Here is an 18,506-nt window from a genome sequence, read left to right as displayed (position 1 = left end):
CTATGCTTTACCTGAGGATACATACTGTTACCATGATGTCTGGCAGACAGATGGCTGAGAGGTGTAACAACTTCAGCTGATGCCCAGGAGAGATCCTGTCTGGACTGTAACATGCATGACGTTAGCCTTCTGAGTATGAGAGAACACGGTGAAAGAGGGAATTGTTCTTCTCCAACAGTAAAACGGTTCTAAAGGTACCTGACCCAGCATGATGCCTGTGAGTGTTTTGTAGACATCATGCAATGTCAAGGTTCTCTGGTCATATTGCACTGTAATTACTTCTAATTTGCATGGTGTGATCATCAGTCTTTTCATTCTTCCAAGGTTGCTACCAAAAAATCTTTAAATTTAAAATGTGAAATAAACATAAAAAGGTCAAGACTGAACCACTGCTTATAACAATACTGTGAGTTAGCAATAGAGGCTCAAAGAGCTCAGTGTCAGACCCTGGGCTTGACATCAGACCTGTTTGCCTCCAAAATCTTGCCTCTTTCCAGTACAAACTGTAGGCATAACTTTCCAGGTTCAACTACATAAAGTCATAATGGAATGGCCAGAGTTTTTTGAAGAAGACTTGTTGCACTGGCCTGCCCAATACTCCTTCCCTAACCTTTTGGGGATAAAAACCTTCTTTTTTATAAGGATCTATTCTATGTGGTTTGACTGATACTAACTCACCTATTCCTGCATGATAGGGGTGGGCACATGACCATGCCTTGCCCAACAGAGTATCCTATTGGCCTAACCTCAGTGATTGGATCAGGGAAAGAATGGGCTCTTGTCTCTAGGTGAGTCAAATGAGTCTTCCTGAGAGATTTTCTCCCAGAACTTTTGGAGAAAATTATCTCTTTCCCTTGAAGTTGCTAAGCTAAATCTTGGACTGCTGGAGGCCATCATACTTCCCACCTAGACATCCTGTAAGACAAGAGGAATGGAAGGTATCATTTGAGCTCCTGGATCCAGCCATACCTGAAGCCAATAGTGTCATATTTCTAGTATTCTAATCTCATTTTTCTTCAACTTATTTGATCTAAGTTTCTGCTCCTTTCAAGAGACTCAGTCCTATCATACATCACAACCTCCAATACTGACACATGTGCTCCTTGAGTCTCTCAAATATATGAAGAGATTTTTACGTGTAACTCAGGGTCAATACTAAGAACCTGCTTGAGAACGTTTGGATGCCATTCATTTTGCATAGGTAACTTTTGGGGGTCCTGTAAATAGGTGGATGGGATTCTGACCCCTTGAAGGTTCCTTTGGAGTATGAGGCCTCACCATGGAACTAAAAAGGCCTTGGATCCTCTTTTATGGTAGAGCAAAAAGAACTGAGTGCCAGCCAGGAAGGTGATATTAGGCAGAAGGGAGGGGGGAAGGGCATAGTTTACAATCAGTGTCCTGTAGGGTTAATTGCACAAGCTTCAGGGTTAGTGACTCTGTCTGAATCCCATCTCTACCTCTTAATCTCTGTATTGCCCTGGGCAGTTCACTTTCCCTCTCTAAACCTCAGTTTTCTCAACTGCAAGATTGGGCTAATTATAGTGGCAATCCCATAGATTTGTTTTAAGGATTAATGAAATAATGCACATAAGCTAACACTCACTTCCTTTCCAAGTGATAGACTCCCAAATCAAACTCTCTTTAATCATAAAAAAGAATTCATTGGCTCATATAACTGAAAAGTCCGGGAGGGACAGCGTCAGGCATAGCTGGATCCAGGGGCTCAAATGATGTCATCAAAAGCAACTCTCTAGTCTCTGCTTTCTTTCTTTTCTTTTCTTTTATTTATTTGGCCACGCCACACAGCATGTGGGATCTTAGTTCCCTCACCAGGGATTGAACCCACACCCCCTGCATTGGAAGGGCAGAGTCTTAACCACTGGACCACCAGGGAAGTCCCTCTGCTTTCTTTTGCTCGGTTCCATTCCGAAATGAGCCATGCCAAATCACTCTATTTTCCACCACAGCTACTACCCTAGTCCAAGCACCATTGTTTCTACCCTGATGACTATAACAGCCTCCCAACTGGTCTCCCTTCTTCCTACACCCCTACCCTTCACTCCCAGTCTCAACTTCACAGAGTGCTCTTTAAAGAGCCTGAGTCATTACATGACTCCCTTGCCCAAAACCTTCCAAAAGATCCTTGGAGTAAAACCCATAACCCTCTCTAAGGCCCACCCAGCCCTTCAAGACTGGCCTCTGCCTGACCCCCTGACCTCACCTCCTGCTTCCCTTCTCTCTCACTCTACTGCACTGGCCTTCTTCCCATTTTTCCTCATGCTGGGGGTGTTCCCTCTGCCAGGAACTTACCCCTGTACCTTGTTCCCTAACTTAATTCAAGACTCAGTTTCCTTGATCTCATCTCTCCAGGCTTCCTTCCTCACAATTCCAAGTCCAGTAAGAAAAAGTGAGCTCTCTTGCCCAACAGTTTATACACAAGTCCGGGGCTAGCTTTCATTGGCCCAAATTGCACTCTGGGCACATCCCTGAACCAATCACTGTTGCCAAGGGACTGAGATGACCTGATTGGTTAGGCTCGAGTCACATGGCCACCTGGACCTAATGCAAGTGTGGCCTGCCCATGGAGGAAGGCAATTCCCCAGAGAAAATTTGAGGCCATGTTACCAGAAGGGTGAAGTAATGCTAGGCAGCCGAAATAACAGATGTCTATCTTCTGTGTTTTCATAAGTGCTTGACAAATAAGTGTTTGGGGAAAAAGAAAGAAAAAAAAAAAAAGGGAAAAGAAAAAAGCTAGCAGGCATTGTCTGCAAACGTCCCCTGGGATCTTCATCAACATTCATTCATTTAACAAATTTTTATTGAATCACTCAATTCCAGGCTCTGTCCTAAGGGACTCTGCTACTCTCTTAAATCAAAATGTGATAATATAATAGATTATATGACTTGTCTAGAACAGTGCCAGGCATTCATTCAACAATATTTATTGGGCTTTTATTAGCATTGGGGAGAGCTCAGATCACAGCGGTGAACACCATAGATGGTCCCTCTCCTCCTGGGGCTTATATTCTAGTGAAAAAAAGACATACAGCCAAAAAGAACATTTAATCTTAAAGGAAGCACAAGCCATTCTTAAGTCTGAGACTTTCTAGGGAGAAAAAAGGAGTGGCCTGGGCCTCTTCTTTACTGATGAGCCTTTTGAACCTTTGGAATTGTGTACTCGTATTAATCATTTAAAAAATATTGATTCATTATTTTAAAAAGTAATGCCATAAGGAGATACATTGCACCCACTAGAATGGCTTAAGTGAAAAGATTGGCAATGCCAAATGCTCAGGAGCACGTGGAAGAACTGGAACTCTCTTACATTGCTGATGAGAATGTAAAATGGTACAACCACTGTAGAGAACTATTTGGCAGTTTCTTATCAAATTAAACCTACAACAACCCTATAACCCAGAATTCCACTCCTTTACCTAAGAGAAATAAAATCTCAGGTCCACAAAAAAAATTGAGACTTTCATAGCTTAATACTAGCCCCAAACTGAAAACAACCCAAATGTCCATCAACAGAAAAATGAATAAAGAAATTATGGTATGGCTATATAATGAAATACTACTCATCAATGAAAAGAAACAAATTACTAATCATACGATATGTATGAAATCTCAAGAAGAATATGCTGAATGAAAGAAACCAGACTCAGAAAAGTCATACTGTATTCTTTAATTTATGTGAAGTTCTAGAACTGGCAAAACTTATCCAGGGTGACAGAAATGGAAACAGTGGTTACCTGGGGTGGGAGGTGGGATTCATTGGGAAGGGAACTTTCTGTGGGGCTGGCAATATTCTCTGTTTTGATAGAGGTTTAAGTTACAGGGATATTTTCCTTTTTTGATTTTTGGTTTGTTGCTGTTGTTGTTTGGCCACGCAGCATGCAGGAACCTTACTTCCCCCACCAGGGATCTAACCCGTGTCCCCTGCAGTGGAAGCGCAGAGTCTTAACCACTGGATGGCCGGGAAAGTCCAGGGATGTTTTCAATTTCTCAAAACTCGTGGAACTGCATGTTTAAGTTCTGTTTGTGCATTTCATTGAACGTAAATTATACCTCAATTAAAAAAAAAAAAAAGTAGTTGCAAGTATTTGAATCATTTCCTGCCTACTAGGAAATGTGTGACAGGATAACTCCAGGAGCCTGTAGGTGCGGGGGCGATCAGGGAAAGCCCTTACTGAGAAAGTGCGATTGCAAAATCCTGAGGAAGGCCAAGAATTGTCCGTGCAAAATGGGGTGAAAGGAAGGAGGTGAACTCAACACATAAGTGTTAGCTTTTTATCAGTGGCGACCTTCCAAAGCCAGGTATCTAGCGTTCACTTTGTGCCTGCAGCTTTCATAGCTGTGTTTTCGCAGTTAATCTCCCAGATGACCCTTCGATAGCAGCATTTTGGTTCCCATTTTACAAGTGAGCAAACTGAGGTTCAGGAAGGTCAAAAGACTTGCTCAACAACTAGGACGTGGCAGGAGCCAGGTTTTAGGGCTGCATATTTGGCGTCACTGTCCCGAAACGTAACCTGAAACAGTAACCACAGACTCCAGGTTGGGAAGGCTGGAGCAAAGGAATGTTCTCTGAACAAAAGAAGGGCGGGGCCGGCGCGGTCGCACCTCCCACCTCCCCAGGCGCCAACCTCCAGTTCTCTTGGGAGAGTGGGGTAGGGGTGGGGCGCCAAGGTCTGGTTTCATTCCGCTGAGTCAGCAGCTCCCAACACCCGGGAGCCTTGGCCCTGGAACAAAAGAGTCCATGGGCCTGAGGGGCGGGGCCCGAGCCGGGGGAGGAGGGGGTGGAGGCCGGGGCGGGGCTCAACTCTGGGGAGAGGGGGCGGGGAGCGGCGGGGTAAAGCGCGGAGTGGGCGGGGCCCGACCTGGGGGAGATGGGCGGGGCTCGGAGGGTCCCGGAGCCGGGGAGACGCGCTCCACGGGGGTGGGGTTGGAGGCGGGCCCCGAGCTTCGGGAGCTGCGCGCCGGGAAGGACAGTAGTGGGGGAAGGCGTGAGGTTGCAGGGGGCGCAGTGGGCGGGGCCCGAGGGCCGGACGCCGAGTCGGAGCGCCTGGGGGGGCGGGGCCCAGACGTTTCCAGGAAGCAGCTCGCTCCGCAGCTCCACCTGCTGGTCCCGGCCGGATCCGCCCGTCCTGAGGACCAGTAGGTTCGATTCTCTGGTAAGTCCTGCAGCAAGTCCTCCCCCTGCGTGGGTCCTGCTCCTCTTCTGTGCAGTGACCACGACCTGTCTTGTTTCGCAGGGTCGTTGGAGAGTGGGTTGGGAGAATGGAAGTGAAGAAGAAGCCTTGTTGTCAGCCCCTTAACCAACAGGCATTTGATATACTTGCTAGGAAGAATTGTATTAATAGCTGTACTAATACTTCACACAATTTCCATTTTTCCCACACGACAATCCGTAGAATAGGTAATATTATCATCCTGTTTTACACTGAGAAAACTGAGGCTCAGAAGCGTTTATGTGGCATGCCCACGTTAACACAGCTAGTAGGTGGCAGAAGCACTTAAACCTGGGATCTGACTTAGCATTTTTGGAGTCTTTCTTACCCTAAAGCCCATGCTCTTAACCACCATGTAATTACTGCCTAATTATTTATTCACTGATTCATTCATTTAAAAAATATTTATTGATCACCTACTCTGTGCTTGGTCATATAATGGGTGGAAGGTATGTAGTGAAGAGTTTCTACACAAATAAGGCTTACAGTCTAATTGGAAGACAGTGAAAAATTAATGACAAGAATAATTACTCAATTAAAATCGTGATATGTACTTTGGTGGAAAAGTATAGGGAACTATAAAAATGGTGTTTTCTGGGCGATGCGTGCCTATTATGTGCCAGGTTCATGCTAAACCTTTTATGATTTCACTTGGGTCTCCTGCCCACTTAAGATCTAGATTAGACTTGTTTGAACATTGTGGTAACCAGGATTCTAGCAGTTGCAAGTGGCAGAAACCTACCACAAATTAAAGCCAAAAAGGGTTGGTGGTGGGCGGGGAATAACTGACAAGCTCTACAAGTATACTAGTTTGAGGTATGGCTCCATCTTTCTCATCATCCCTCAATTCTCTTTTCCATGCAGCCAAGCAAGATGATTACAAACAGCCCTAGGCTTTCATTGAGTTTACAGCTCTCAGTCCCAGAGGAAGAGAGAGCATACTTCCGCCCAGCTTCAGCATAAGAAAAGAAGTCTTGGGACTGTTTCCCCTAAACTCCCTGAAGTTGTCCTAAAACCTTGCAAAAGCTGACTCCCAAAGCCAGGTCTGTCTGAGCGCATCACTATCTCCTATCTAAGGTTACAGCATTAACTGTTTTTCTTTTATAACAAGTATTGAACTTAGTGCCTGTACCATTTGGCTTTAAATTAAGCATTGTTTTGTCACATTCTGGATTACGACCACATTAACAGGTTTTGACTCAGCTCCTCCCCCTTGTGTGTTGGGGGATAGGCACATGGATGTACAATTTATTCATTCAGCAAATATTTGCTGAGCTTTTGTTATGTGCTAGGTAAAAATCATCTGGTGAGGAGAGCAGACCCCAATCTTGCCCTCATGGGAATTTATTGTCTGGTGGCGAGACTGATAACAGACACTAAACACAAATGAGTCTATAACTATACTTGTGAGTAGTGCTCGGAAGAAGGGTAGGATGCTCTAAAAGCTTCTAAGCGGGGGCTTCCCTGGTGGCGCAGTGGTTGAGAATCTGCCTGCTAATGCAGGGGACACGGGTTCGAGCCCTGGTCTGGGAAGATCCCACATGCCGCGGAGCGGCTGGGCCCGTGAGCCACAACTACTGAGCCTGCGCTCCGCAACAAGAGAGGCCACGATAGTGAGAGGCCCGCGCACTGTGATGAAGAGTGGCCCCCACTTGCCGCAACTAGAGAAAGCCCTCACACAGAAACGAAGACCCAACACAGCCAAAAATAAATAAATAAATTAATTAAAATAAATAAATAAATAAATAAAAAAATAAAAGCTTCTAAGCGGGGACACTGGCCTGGTCTGAAAGGTCAGGGAAGACACCCCCCCCGCCAGAGGGATGTTTGATGTGACATCTGAAGGATTGACAGGTTAATTAGGCAAAATAGGAGAAAGAGCATTTTAGACAGAGGAACCTGCATGTGCAAAGGTCCTGGAGTAGGAGGGAGCATGGTAATGTCAAGGACTTGAAGGAAGATCAGCGTGGTGCATGCAAACAAGAATGAGGACTGGCATGAGATGAAGAGGAAGAGGTGGTCAGAGGCTGGTGGATTTTCTCAAAGCTTACAGTCTGAGGAGACAGGGGCTGTGCACAGAGGCTAGTAAGGATAGTGGCTACCATTTTTTTGTGTGTGTGTAAATCAAATGAGGTGATGTGTGAAAAGGCATAACAGTGCCTGGCATTCAGACAGTAAATGGTAGCTTCTAATATTGTTCCACTGAACTGTGAATTCCTAGAGGTCAGGGATTGTATCCAATCCATTTCTTCTCTGTGTCTACAGGCCCTCTATGGAGGGAGAAGAGTCAGCAAATATTTGTGAACCAAGCTGGAAAGGGTGGCATTTAATCTATGTCTCAGAAAACGAGGTAAAGAAAGAGCACTTCTGGCCAGGGGAGGGTATAGGCCATGGCCTGGAGGCAGGAATAGACTTTATTGGTTTGGGGAAGGGGGAAGAGACTTTGAGGCTGGTGGAAAGTGGAGGGGGTTTGCACCATAATGGTCATTGGTAGATTGCCTCCCAAGCAGCCATTCCCTCTGATTTTTTTAAAATATAAATTTATTTATTTTATTGTTTTTGGCTGCCTTGGGTCTTCGTTACTGCACGCGGGCTTTCTCTAGTTGCGGCGAGCGGGGGCTACTCTTCGTTGCAGTGCGTGGGCTTCTCCTTGCGGTGGCTTCTCTTTGTTGCGGAGCACGGGCTCTAGGCGCGCGGGCTTCAGTAGTTGCGGCACGCGGGCTCAGTAGTTGTGGCTCACGGGCTCTAGAGTGCAGGCTCAGTAGCTGTGACGCATTAGCTTAGTTGCTCCACGGCATGTGGGATCTTCCCGGGCCAGGGCTCGAACCCGTGTCCCCTGCACTGGCAGGCAGATTCTTAACCACTGCACCACCAGGGAAGCCCTGCATCGGGTCTTAGTTGCGGCACACGGGATCTTTCATTGTGGCACGGGCTCTTTGTTGTGGCACGCGGGCTTCTCTCTAGTTGTGGCATGCGTATTTTCTCTCTCTAGTTGAGGCACGCGGGCTTAGTTGCCCTGCGGCGTGTGGGATCTTAGTTCCCCAAACAGGAATCGTACCAGCGTCCCCTGCGTTGTAAGGTGGACGCTTTACTGCTGGACCACCAGGGAAGTCCTGTAATTACTATGCTTATGTGTCTTTTTACTTTTTGTTTGTTTGCGTCCTCCACGAGACTGTAAGTAGGGACTGATCTTGCTCATCATCGTGTTCACAGTGCTCAGCACTGGTGGGCAGGAGATAGACATCAGCTGAATGAATGAATGAGAATATTAGACATCTGCCTGAAAAGTTCTTCTTCCATTGGAAGATTTTCATCCAGCTCACCCCTTGCAGGTTTCCCAGACCTTTTCCCCTTTCTCCCCTTCTTCCCAGTTTATTCCACAGGGCCTCCAACTTTCTTCTCTCCCTGTACGTAGAAGATGTTCCATTCTCTCTAGCCCCTACTCCCCTGCAAATCCGGCCCCCTTAGGAATTCAGAAGAAACAAGACGCCTTCTGTACAAGGGAATCTTCACTCCTTAGGACACAGCCGTGGCTTTAAATGTCCCCTCTCCTCCGCCATTACCATTTCATCTTTAGTACCCTGTACATTGGCACAGTCGGAGCTGAGACTACCTATGTTGTATTAAATTCAGGGGGATGGAGAGACTTTAGATGGTGTGACAGATTAAAGGTGACCACAGATTCTTTGCCAACCCTCTTATTAAGAGGTAGGGTCAGGAATTCCCTGGCGGTCCAGTGGTTAGGACGCCGCACTCTCACTGCCGAGAGTCTAGGTTCAATCCCTGGTCGGAGAACTGAGATCCCACCAGCCGCGCGGCACGGCCAAAAAAAAAAAAAAAGAGGTAGGGTCAGTGGTTCCCTCTCTTGAATCTGGGCTGGCCGGTGGCTGCTTTGACCAATGGACTATGGTGGGAGTGATACTGTGCCAGTTCCAAACCTAGCTTTTCTGAGGACTGGCAGTTGCCACCTTGGTTTCTTGGAGCTCTGAATCACCATGTGAAACTCCAGCGATTCTGCTGGGGAGACCACGTGGGAAGACCCTGAGACGACACGGAGAGGGGCCCAGTTGAGCTCAGTCTTATTGCTGTTGCCACCAAGACACCAGGCATGTGAGGGCAGCCTCGTGGGTACCTTGGATCCTAAGACCAGACTAACCTAACCACTCCCTAAATATTGCCCAGTGGCCTGGGTTGATGCCATGGAGCAGAATAGCCCAGCCGAAACCTTCCCAAGTCCTGACCCCCCAGATTGTGAGATATATTAAAATGTTTTAAGCCACTACATTTTGGGTTGATTTGTTAGGCAGCAATAGATCATTGGAATGGAGGGAGCAAGGCCTTTGGGGAGCCAGACCAAGGATGCTGGCTGGGCCAACACCAGGACTCAGGAGGGCAGGCGAGTGACACTCTGGTGGGAAAAGGAAAGCAAAGAGAGCTTCATTTGCACCCTGATAGGGCTGTGGCTGGAGGCACAGACAGTCACGGGCCACCCCATCTCTCCCTGGCTGGCCTAAGCTGAAAGACTCCTTGGCGGTCCATGGCATTGGCTTCACAATGGAGGTGTTGATGTACCTTGTACTGATGACATGGGACAGAAAAGGCACATGTATATTGAATTCCTACCGTGTGCCAGGCACAGTGATGCATGGCTCCTTACAAACCCAGTACACCCCAGAGAGAGACAGAGAAAGAGAGAGAGAGGTGTGCAAATAACAGGTCTGTATAAGTAAAACAGAGGCTTGCAGAGGGAAAGTGATTTGCCCTGGGGCAGAGCTGGGATTGGAGCCTGTGCTGCCTGTTCCAAAGCTCCAGCTCCGGAACTGTGGCCTGGCCACATCAGAGGGGTCAGAGGGCCTTGAAGACCTCATGGTGGTGGTCGTGGTGACCGCAGATCCCAGTGGGGCTGACCCGTGCATTCACCCCAGAGGAGGGGCTGCTAGGATGAGGTCTTTTATATTTTTCCCATGGAGAAGAAGGTAGGGAATGTGGGGGAGTCCAGGTACCCTAAAACCCAGGGAATTAGGTCAGTTGTTCTTACCAAGCCCTCGGAGAGCAGGAAATGCTGCAGGACCCAGGCAAAGAGGCAGAATCTCTACCCGGAGGAGAACAAGGGGTTTAGAGTCAGAGACCAGGAGTCCGGTCACGGCTGCGTGGCCTGGCGAGGGAATGGGCCCTTTGCCTCACCAAGCCTCAGTTTCCTCATTTGTAAAAGGGAATAACCATACTAGCCACCCTGCTGTCCTTTCACACATTCGTTTAGTCATTCATTCATTCTCTTACTTACTCAACAAACACCTACTGAGCACCGACAGGACCAGGCTGGACACCTAAGGTGCGGCCCCAGCAGCAGCGTGCCCGTGACGTCCAGACCCCCGGCCAGTCCTTGCAGGCATGGAGTGGGGAGACATGATGGTCCCCAGACCTGGAACAGTTCCTTTCCCTTCCAGGGGCTCTGTTTTCACTTCTGGACAATGGGAGTGCTTATCACAGTGAAGGCTCAGAGACACTTCCTGGGGCCTCTGGACAAAGGCTGCAGGGAGGTGAGCAGATTATGGGGTGGAGAGAAGGCAGAAGGAGATGGTGCCTGGTTCTCAGGGCCAAGGCCTGTGACAGTGAGATGGGTCCTTTGCCCATTGCCGTCCCAGGAGGGCAGACTGGGGCTGCAGAGGCAGATGGGGGAAGGCTGCGTCTGGCAGATGGAGGAGGCCTCTGTGAGCCCCACTGGGGGTCAGAGCTGAGACTCAGGTCCCACCAGATTGCTCCAGAGTGTGGTCTGGCAAGGAGGCCTCAGGCCACTCCAAAATATAATGAGTTCTTTCCCTGTGTACAGCTTTTACAATTTCCAAAGCCTTTACCCTATAGGGCCTGAAGATATAAATTATTAGGGTCATTTTACAGATGGGAATCTTGAGGCTCAGAACAGCAGCTGACTTGTCTAAAGTGACCCATTAAACTGAGACAAGAACTCACCTTCCTGGTCACTCCCAGTGCTCTATGTCACCGTGACTCCTCCCATCTCCCCATTGACCTTCTCCCAATGGGGTCCCATTGACCCCAGCTCCCCATCTACCTTCTCCTTGGGGCCCTGAAACCTCCCTGTCCCCATCCATGGTAATTCATGAGATGTTATCTTTCAGGAAGAGGGGAGATGCCAGGGAAGGGCAGGGATCCGGAGGGCACAGACTGGAGTGGAATCCTACTGCATCACACTCCCTCCAGGCAAGCAGAGAGGACACCTTCTGTGCCTGGAGACCAAGGGAAGGGAACTCACACTTCATATTTTACATTCAGTACCACCTGTGATCCTCAGAGAACTCTGCCCAGTGAGGAATTTTACAAGTGACACAATGAGCTCCTGAGAAATGATAAGACTTGGCCAAGATTACCCAGTTAGTAAGTGCCAGAGCCAGGACACAAACCCTGGTCAAACTCCAGGGCCCATGATCTTTCTGAAGCTGAGAACAAGAAAGGAGAGGGAGAAGGAGGACGCTGGCTAGGCCACAGGATGACCAGGCATTCAGGAGGACATGGACTCAAGGGTGGGCGAGGTGGTCCCCTCCCAGTCCAGATGTCTGGAGGCAGCACAGATGCAGTGCCAGCCAGCAGATGTCGCGGTGACAGCCGTGCTCCCCAGTTTTCTTATGGAAGGTGGCAGAGGGAGATAATGCGAGAGCAAGATTAAGATTGTGAAAACAAGCAAGAGACAGCAAGGGTAAAGCAGGGGCTATACCTCTGCTGGAGATGGTGGGGAGGATGAACGATATCATTTATGAAGAGTGCCCAGCCAGGCACTCAACAAACAGGCGTCTTCCCCCTTCACCACCTGTGAAATCTTAATTTCTCTATGCCTCAGTTTCCTCATCCATAAAATGGGAATTACAGCAGCTGCTTCACAGGGTCTCTGTGAGGATTAAGGGAGTTAACGTTAAGTCTGGAACGTTGAAAGGACTCGGTGAGTATTTAACATTGATTATTTTCCTCCTGTCAGTAGCATCCTACCCTGTTGGGCCTCAGGCCTTTAGTCCCCACCACCCTCACAAACCCCACCAGTCACACTGAGGACCCTCCCTAGACACAAGAGCAGGAGGCCAAGAATGTGGACAGAAATGCATAGAGGGTGTGTTCACTTGGAGAGTGAGAGAGTTTGGAAGTCAGTGTCCTTGGCAGGTGACATGACATGATACTATATATAGAAAACCCTAAAGACTCCACACAGAAACTACTAGAACTGATAAATGAGTTCAGCAAGGTAACAGGATACAAGATTAACATACAAAAAATTGTTGCATTTCTTTACAATAAAAATGAAATATCAAAAAGGGAAAGTAAAAAAAAAATCCCTTTAAAAATCACATTAAAAAACAAAAACACTTCAGGATAAACCTGACCAAGGAGGTGAAAGACTTATATGCTGAGAACTGTAGGACATTGATAAAGGAAACTGACAATGATTCAAAGAAAAGGAAAGATATCCCATGTTCTTAAACTGGTAGAATTAATGTTGTTAAAATGGCCATAGTACCCAAAGCAATCTACCAATTTAATGCAATTCTTATCAGTGTGCTTATCTATGAAATGGCCACGATATCACTGAATGAGGCAGCGGCGCAAGTGAAACCCCAAGCCCCGTGCCTGGCACAGTAGCTGCAGGACTTGGTGTTGGTGCTGGGGGCTTGGGAGTCCCTGCTCTCATGTAATCACCAACTGATTTGTGATTCTTAATCTGCTATTCGGGAGCCTCTGGTGACAGAATGGGGTCCTTGTGCTCTCGGGGTATTTCTGAATCCAGAGAACCATTCCATATTGATGTGGGAAGAGGTTGTCAAGCCAACAGGGGAATCTGTTCTGGGCTGGGATCACCGACTCTCCAGGAAGTCATGTGGTGAGTCCTGCCCCACAGAGCTGGGACAGCTGCCTTGGGCAATTGGGAAATAAATTATTAATCAATGCTCTCTTTTTAAAAATGGGACCAGGATGAGGATGGTAATTTAAAAAGTTGGGAGCCATTGATCTAGCTTCATTCCTCTCTTCACCCTAGTGCCATTGTGTGGGCAGAGACACCGAGGCCCTAGTTTGGAGCCTAAGGATCACAGTCTCAGAAGCAGCCCGTGGTTTGACGAGACTGGGGTCAGGGGTTGTCATTTTTGTCTTACAATGGAAAGGAACTAACATTTATTGGGGGCCGTCTATGTGTCAAGTGCTTTACAGGTATTCTCATTAGTTATCACAATAACCCTTTCAAATATTGTGCCATTTTACAGATGAGAAAAAGGAGGCTCAAGTTAAGTGTTTTACCCAAAGTCTCACTCACCCCTCCTTGATGACTTAACTCACTTTATTTCCTCTGTCTAGAGAGGTAATTCTCCACCAGGGGCAATATTGCCCCTCAGGGATATTTGGCAGTGTCCGGAGACACTTTTGGTTGTCACTACTGAGGGTGGGGTTACATCTTGTGGGCAGAGCACAGGGGTGCCGCTAGCCATCCTCCAGCGTACGGGACAGCTTCCCACAGCAAGGAATTATATGGCCCCAGATTGGAATAACGCTGAGTTGGAGAAACTCTGATCTAGAGAAATCCATGCCCTTCCCTCTGGGTCACTCCAGGAGGCCCTCCCTGAGTCCCCCGAGAGAGGTTGCCCCTCCTTGTAGCCCCTGCAGCCATCACCTCCCCTAATAGGTGCTGATCATGCTGCCTCGAACCAGAGCTCTTTGGGTAAATGGAATTGGATTGATAATCAGTAAATGCTTGCTGCCTTGACACACAAGGTAGTGCCTGTCTTTCTTTCTTTTTTTTTTTTTAATTAATTAATTTAATTTATTTATTTTTGGCTGCGTTGGGTCTTTGTTGCTGCACGTGGGCTTTCTCTAGTTGTGGTGAGCGGGGGCTACTCTTCGTTGTGGTGCATGGGCTTCTCATTGAGGTGGCTTCTCTTGTTGCAGAGCACAGGCTCTAGGTGCGCAGGCTTCAGTAGTTGTGGCATGCGAGCTCAGTAGTTGTGGCTCGCGGGCTCTAGAGCGCAGGCTCAGTTGTTGTGGCGCACGGGCTTAGTTGCTCCGCAGCATGTGGGATCTTCCTGGACCAGGACTCGAACCCGTGTCCCCTGAGTTGGCAGGTGGATTCTTAACCACTGCGCCACCAGGGAAGCCGGTGCCTGTCTTTCTATTAAGCCCTTGCTTCAATTAGGCTGGTGATTCCTAGCATTTCAGGACTGGAATGAAAGACCTCCACGGCCTCTTTGTCCTGACTGGAGAGATGGTGAGCTTCCCGTCACTCCAAGTGTGCAAGTTGAGGCTACGAGACCACTGAACAATGCAGATGTAGTGCAATACAGAGGTTAAAAACACAGGCTTGTATGTCAGAAAGATCCTGATTCAAGTCCCAGCTCTGCAACTTACTCACTGTGCAGCCCTGGCCATGGTACTTTACCTCTCTGAGTCTCGGTTTCCTCATTTATGAACTGCAGATAATCATAATAGGCACCTTATAGGGTTGTGGTGAGGTTCAAATCAGACAATCCGTCCACAGTGCTTAGCACAGTGCCCGGCAGGTGGCAGTCATCTGAGAATGTTGGCGATTACTATTATGAGGAGAGGCAAGCAGCACTGGGGTTTCCGCTAAATAATACCAAGGTTCCTTCTAACTCTGAAACTCCTCAAACATGCTAGGTTCTCTCACACCTCTACGTCTTTGAACAAGCTGTTCTTTTGGCCTGAAATGCCATTTCTCTCCACACAAGTCTTCCAAACACACTCCGCCTCATTCTTCAAGTCTCAGTTCAAAGTGCCACCTCTTCTATGAAGCCTCCCTTGATTGCCCTCTTCTTCTGTGCTTCCACCATGATTCTCCACTGCATCCCCGGATCATACTGCCACTTATAGCATCTATTTTGTTTTTTGTTTTTTGTATTAAATTTCCCCCCTCTCCAGTCTGAGGGCTCCCTCTGGGGACAGGGACTAGGTCAGATCTATCTTTGCACCTTAGCACCAGAACAGACATGTGGAGGCAGTTTATGAACCCATGGGTTCATAAACCCATGGAATGAACCCATATGTCTGATTATAGGCGGTCCTCCAGCAGGTGTCTTCCATAAATATTTATCAAGTGTCTACCATGTCCCAGGCACCATGCACTCTCCACCAATGAACAGATCAGATCCCCTCTTCCCTACTGCTCAAAGTTTTGAATTTTTGAATCCAGAAGGTCACAGGGAAGAGTGGAGGAAAGGAGACCGACAGTCCATTTCTTCTATGCACCTGTTTGGTTTCTTAAAAATATTGGGTCGGCCAAAAATTCGTTTGGGTTTTCCCATAAGATGTTATGGAAAAACCCAAATGAACTTTTTGGCCAACCCAATAATGTAAGCGTATTATAACAACAATCAGAGTCGCTGTAGGGCTTTTAAAGTATGTCTACAAATTCTTTGACAATCTTTCCCTCAAAAGGTGAAGACTAATTGCTTACTCATTCATGTGGATTGGACTTAGTGAGTCACTTCCAACCAACAGAGTGTGGTGGCAGTGATGGTGTGTGACTTCTGAGACTAGGTCTTCCTAGCCTCCTTGCTCTCTCTTTCTCTCAGATCACTTGCTCTGGATCCACTTTTTATGTGGCTCACTTCCTCCATGTGAAAGGGAAGTGAAGCCTTCTATCAACAGCCACGTGATTATGCAATCTTGGAGGTAGACCCTCCAGCCCAGCCAAGCCTTCACACATCTGCAGCCCTGACCTAACTCTAAACTGCAAGTTCATGAGAGACCCTGGTCAGCACCACCCAGCTAAGCTGCTCCCGAATTTCTGACCCATGAACTTTAAGACAGTGTTTGTTGACTTAAGCTGCTAAGTTCTGGGGTAATTTGCTATACAACAGTAGAAAGCTAAGAGTATCCTAGAGCAGTGGTTCTCAGCCCTGCCTGGGCACTGGAATTCCCCATGAGGCAGTATGTGTTCAGTGGTTAGATAATGAGTCAGGGGTCAGAGTGGCTGGATTTAAATGCTGATTCTGCCACTTACTAGCTGTGTAACTTTGAATAGGTGACTTAATCTCTCCCAGCTTTAGTGACTCCATCTATAAGATGGTGGTAATGGAACGTCTTAGGATTGTTAGGAAGACTAAACAAGAAAATATATGTCAATTCTGCCTAGAAGCTAAGTTGTAAGAGAGAAAGCTAAAGCGTTGTCTGCCTTGTTCATTGCTGTAGCTTTGGTGTCTGGAACAGTGCCTGGAATATAAGAGGTGCTCAGTAAATATTTCTTGACAGAGAGTGAAATCGGTAAACTGAGTGAACTCAAAATGCTAGTTCGTATCAGCTCCCTGGTTTGCCTACCTCAGCCTTCTCTACTGGTTCCTCCTAATGTTCTCCAGCTCCCAGGACTGTCTTCAACCCTCTTCCCTGTCTACATTCACTCTCTTGGTGATTTTATCTATTGTCATGACTTGAAACACCATCTCAACATCAATGCTTCCAAACTCCCTATCTTCAGCCCAGAACTCTCCTCTTTTATACCCAACTGCCTCCTTGACATCTCCACTTGAATGTCTAACAGGCATCTCAAACTTTAGGTGTCCAAAACCAGAACACGGGAGTCTGTCCCCAAACTTTCTCCTCCTGATGTCATCCCATCACAAGGGCAACTCACTCAGGCTGAAAACCTTGGGGTCCTGTGTGACTCTGCTCTTTCATTCACATCCCACAGCCAATCCCCCAGCAAATCTCCTTGGCCCTACACTCAAAATGTATTGGAATCCAGCCATGTCTCACCGCCTCCTCTGCTGCCACTCTGACCGAGCACCACCATCCCACACCTGGATTATCTTGATAGTATCTGACCTGGTCTCTGTGTTTCAGCCCTTGACCCCTTACAGTGTGTTCTCCACACAGTAACCAAAGGGATTCTTCCCAGCTCTGTGGTTTCCCATCTCAGATTAAAAACTGAAGCCCTTATGGTGTTCTTCAAGCCAATACAGCATCTGACACTCCCCCCACCCCTTTATCTCTCTGACTTCATCTCCTACCACTCTCCCGTTTGCTTGCTTTGAACCACCCTGGGCTCCTTGCTTCCCTCTAGTATTCAGGCTCCGACTCAGAGCCTTTGCACTTGCTGTTCCCTTTGTCTTCTTCTTCAGGTATTTTATCAAAACTTTTTCTCAGTGAGACCTTCCTGACTAACTTGATGTCCAATTTAAAACCAGAATCAATCCCTATCCTGCGTTCCCTTCCCTGCCCTCTTTTGCTCCATGACACTTATCTGACACACCATATATTTTACTTGTTTACCTATGTATGTCTCCTCCCATAGATATCCCCCACTAGAGCAGGGATTACATTCTGTTTTGTTCACTGCTGTATCCTCAGTGCATGGCATATAGTAAGTTCTTAATAAATATTTGAAGGATGAATTCAGATGCTTTGGGTCCAATGAATTAGAATCTGGTACATGAGTGGAGCCCAGAAATCTGTATTTTATAATTTTAATGTTTTTTTTTTTTAATTTTTATTTATTATTTATTTTTGGCTGTGTTGGGCCTTCGTTTCTGCGCGAGGGCTTTCTCTAGTTGCGGCAAGCAGGGGCCACTCTTCATCGCGATGCGCGGGCCTCTCACTATCGCGGCCTCTCCTGTTGTGGAGCACAGGCTCCAGACGCGCAGGCTCAGCAGTTGTGGCTCACGGGCATAGTTGCTCCACGGCATGTGGGATCCTCCCAGACCAGGGCTCGAACCCGTGTCCCCTGCATTGGCAGGCAGACTCCCAACCACTGCGCCACCAGGGAAGCCCCAGAAATCTGTATTTTAAAAAGATATCCCAAGTACAGTTAGGATGGAGAAGCCCTGTTCCAGAATGTCAGCAGTCAAGAAGCCCAGGAATATTCTGCAAAGTCCAGCCCTCTCATTTCACTGATGAAGTCACCAAGACCGGAGGTGGGAGGAGTGGCCCCAGGTCCCAGGATGAGAAGGGGGCAGAGGAAGAACTCAGCTTCAGTTTTGGAGTATTTCAGTATTGGATGCCCAGCACAGGGCTCTCTCTGCAGCCCCAGTCGGCCTGGGCCTGATCAGTCTGGTTGAATCGCTGAATCCCTGGAAGTAAGGCTCAGGGTGGGGTGTGGTCCCCAGCACAGGTGGTGGCAGGCAAACTCAGACCAGCCTTTGCTCAAACTAACCAAGTGGTAAAGTTGTCAATGTTTAAGTTCAAGAGTTGATCCTAGACTTTGAAATTATTAACCCATTTTTTAAAAATTTAAGACTGTAACAATTATTAACGAATGCAATTAAACTTGGAGGA

The 18,506-nt window shown here is 47.5% G+C and overlaps 1 protein-coding gene across 1 annotated transcript; it reads left to right on the top strand.

Annotated features, from left to right (window-relative positions):
* Positions 1–4,756: 4,756 nt before the first annotated feature.
* LOC133087226 (uncharacterized) lies at positions 4,757–5,158 on the top strand. Its single transcript, XM_061184029.1, has one exon. The coding sequence runs from the start codon at positions 4,757–4,759 to the stop codon at positions 5,156–5,158; it is 402 nt and encodes a 133-aa protein (XP_061040012.1).
* The last annotated feature ends 13,348 nt before the right edge of the window (positions 5,159–18,506 follow it).

This window comes from Eubalaena glacialis, chromosome 3, assembly GCF_028564815.1.
Source record: "Eubalaena glacialis isolate mEubGla1 chromosome 3, mEubGla1.1.hap2.+ XY, whole genome shotgun sequence".
In the NCBI taxonomy this organism is placed as follows: Eukaryota; Metazoa; Chordata; class Mammalia; order Artiodactyla; family Balaenidae; genus Eubalaena; species Eubalaena glacialis.
This window is presented reverse-complemented; position numbering and strand designations above follow the sequence as displayed.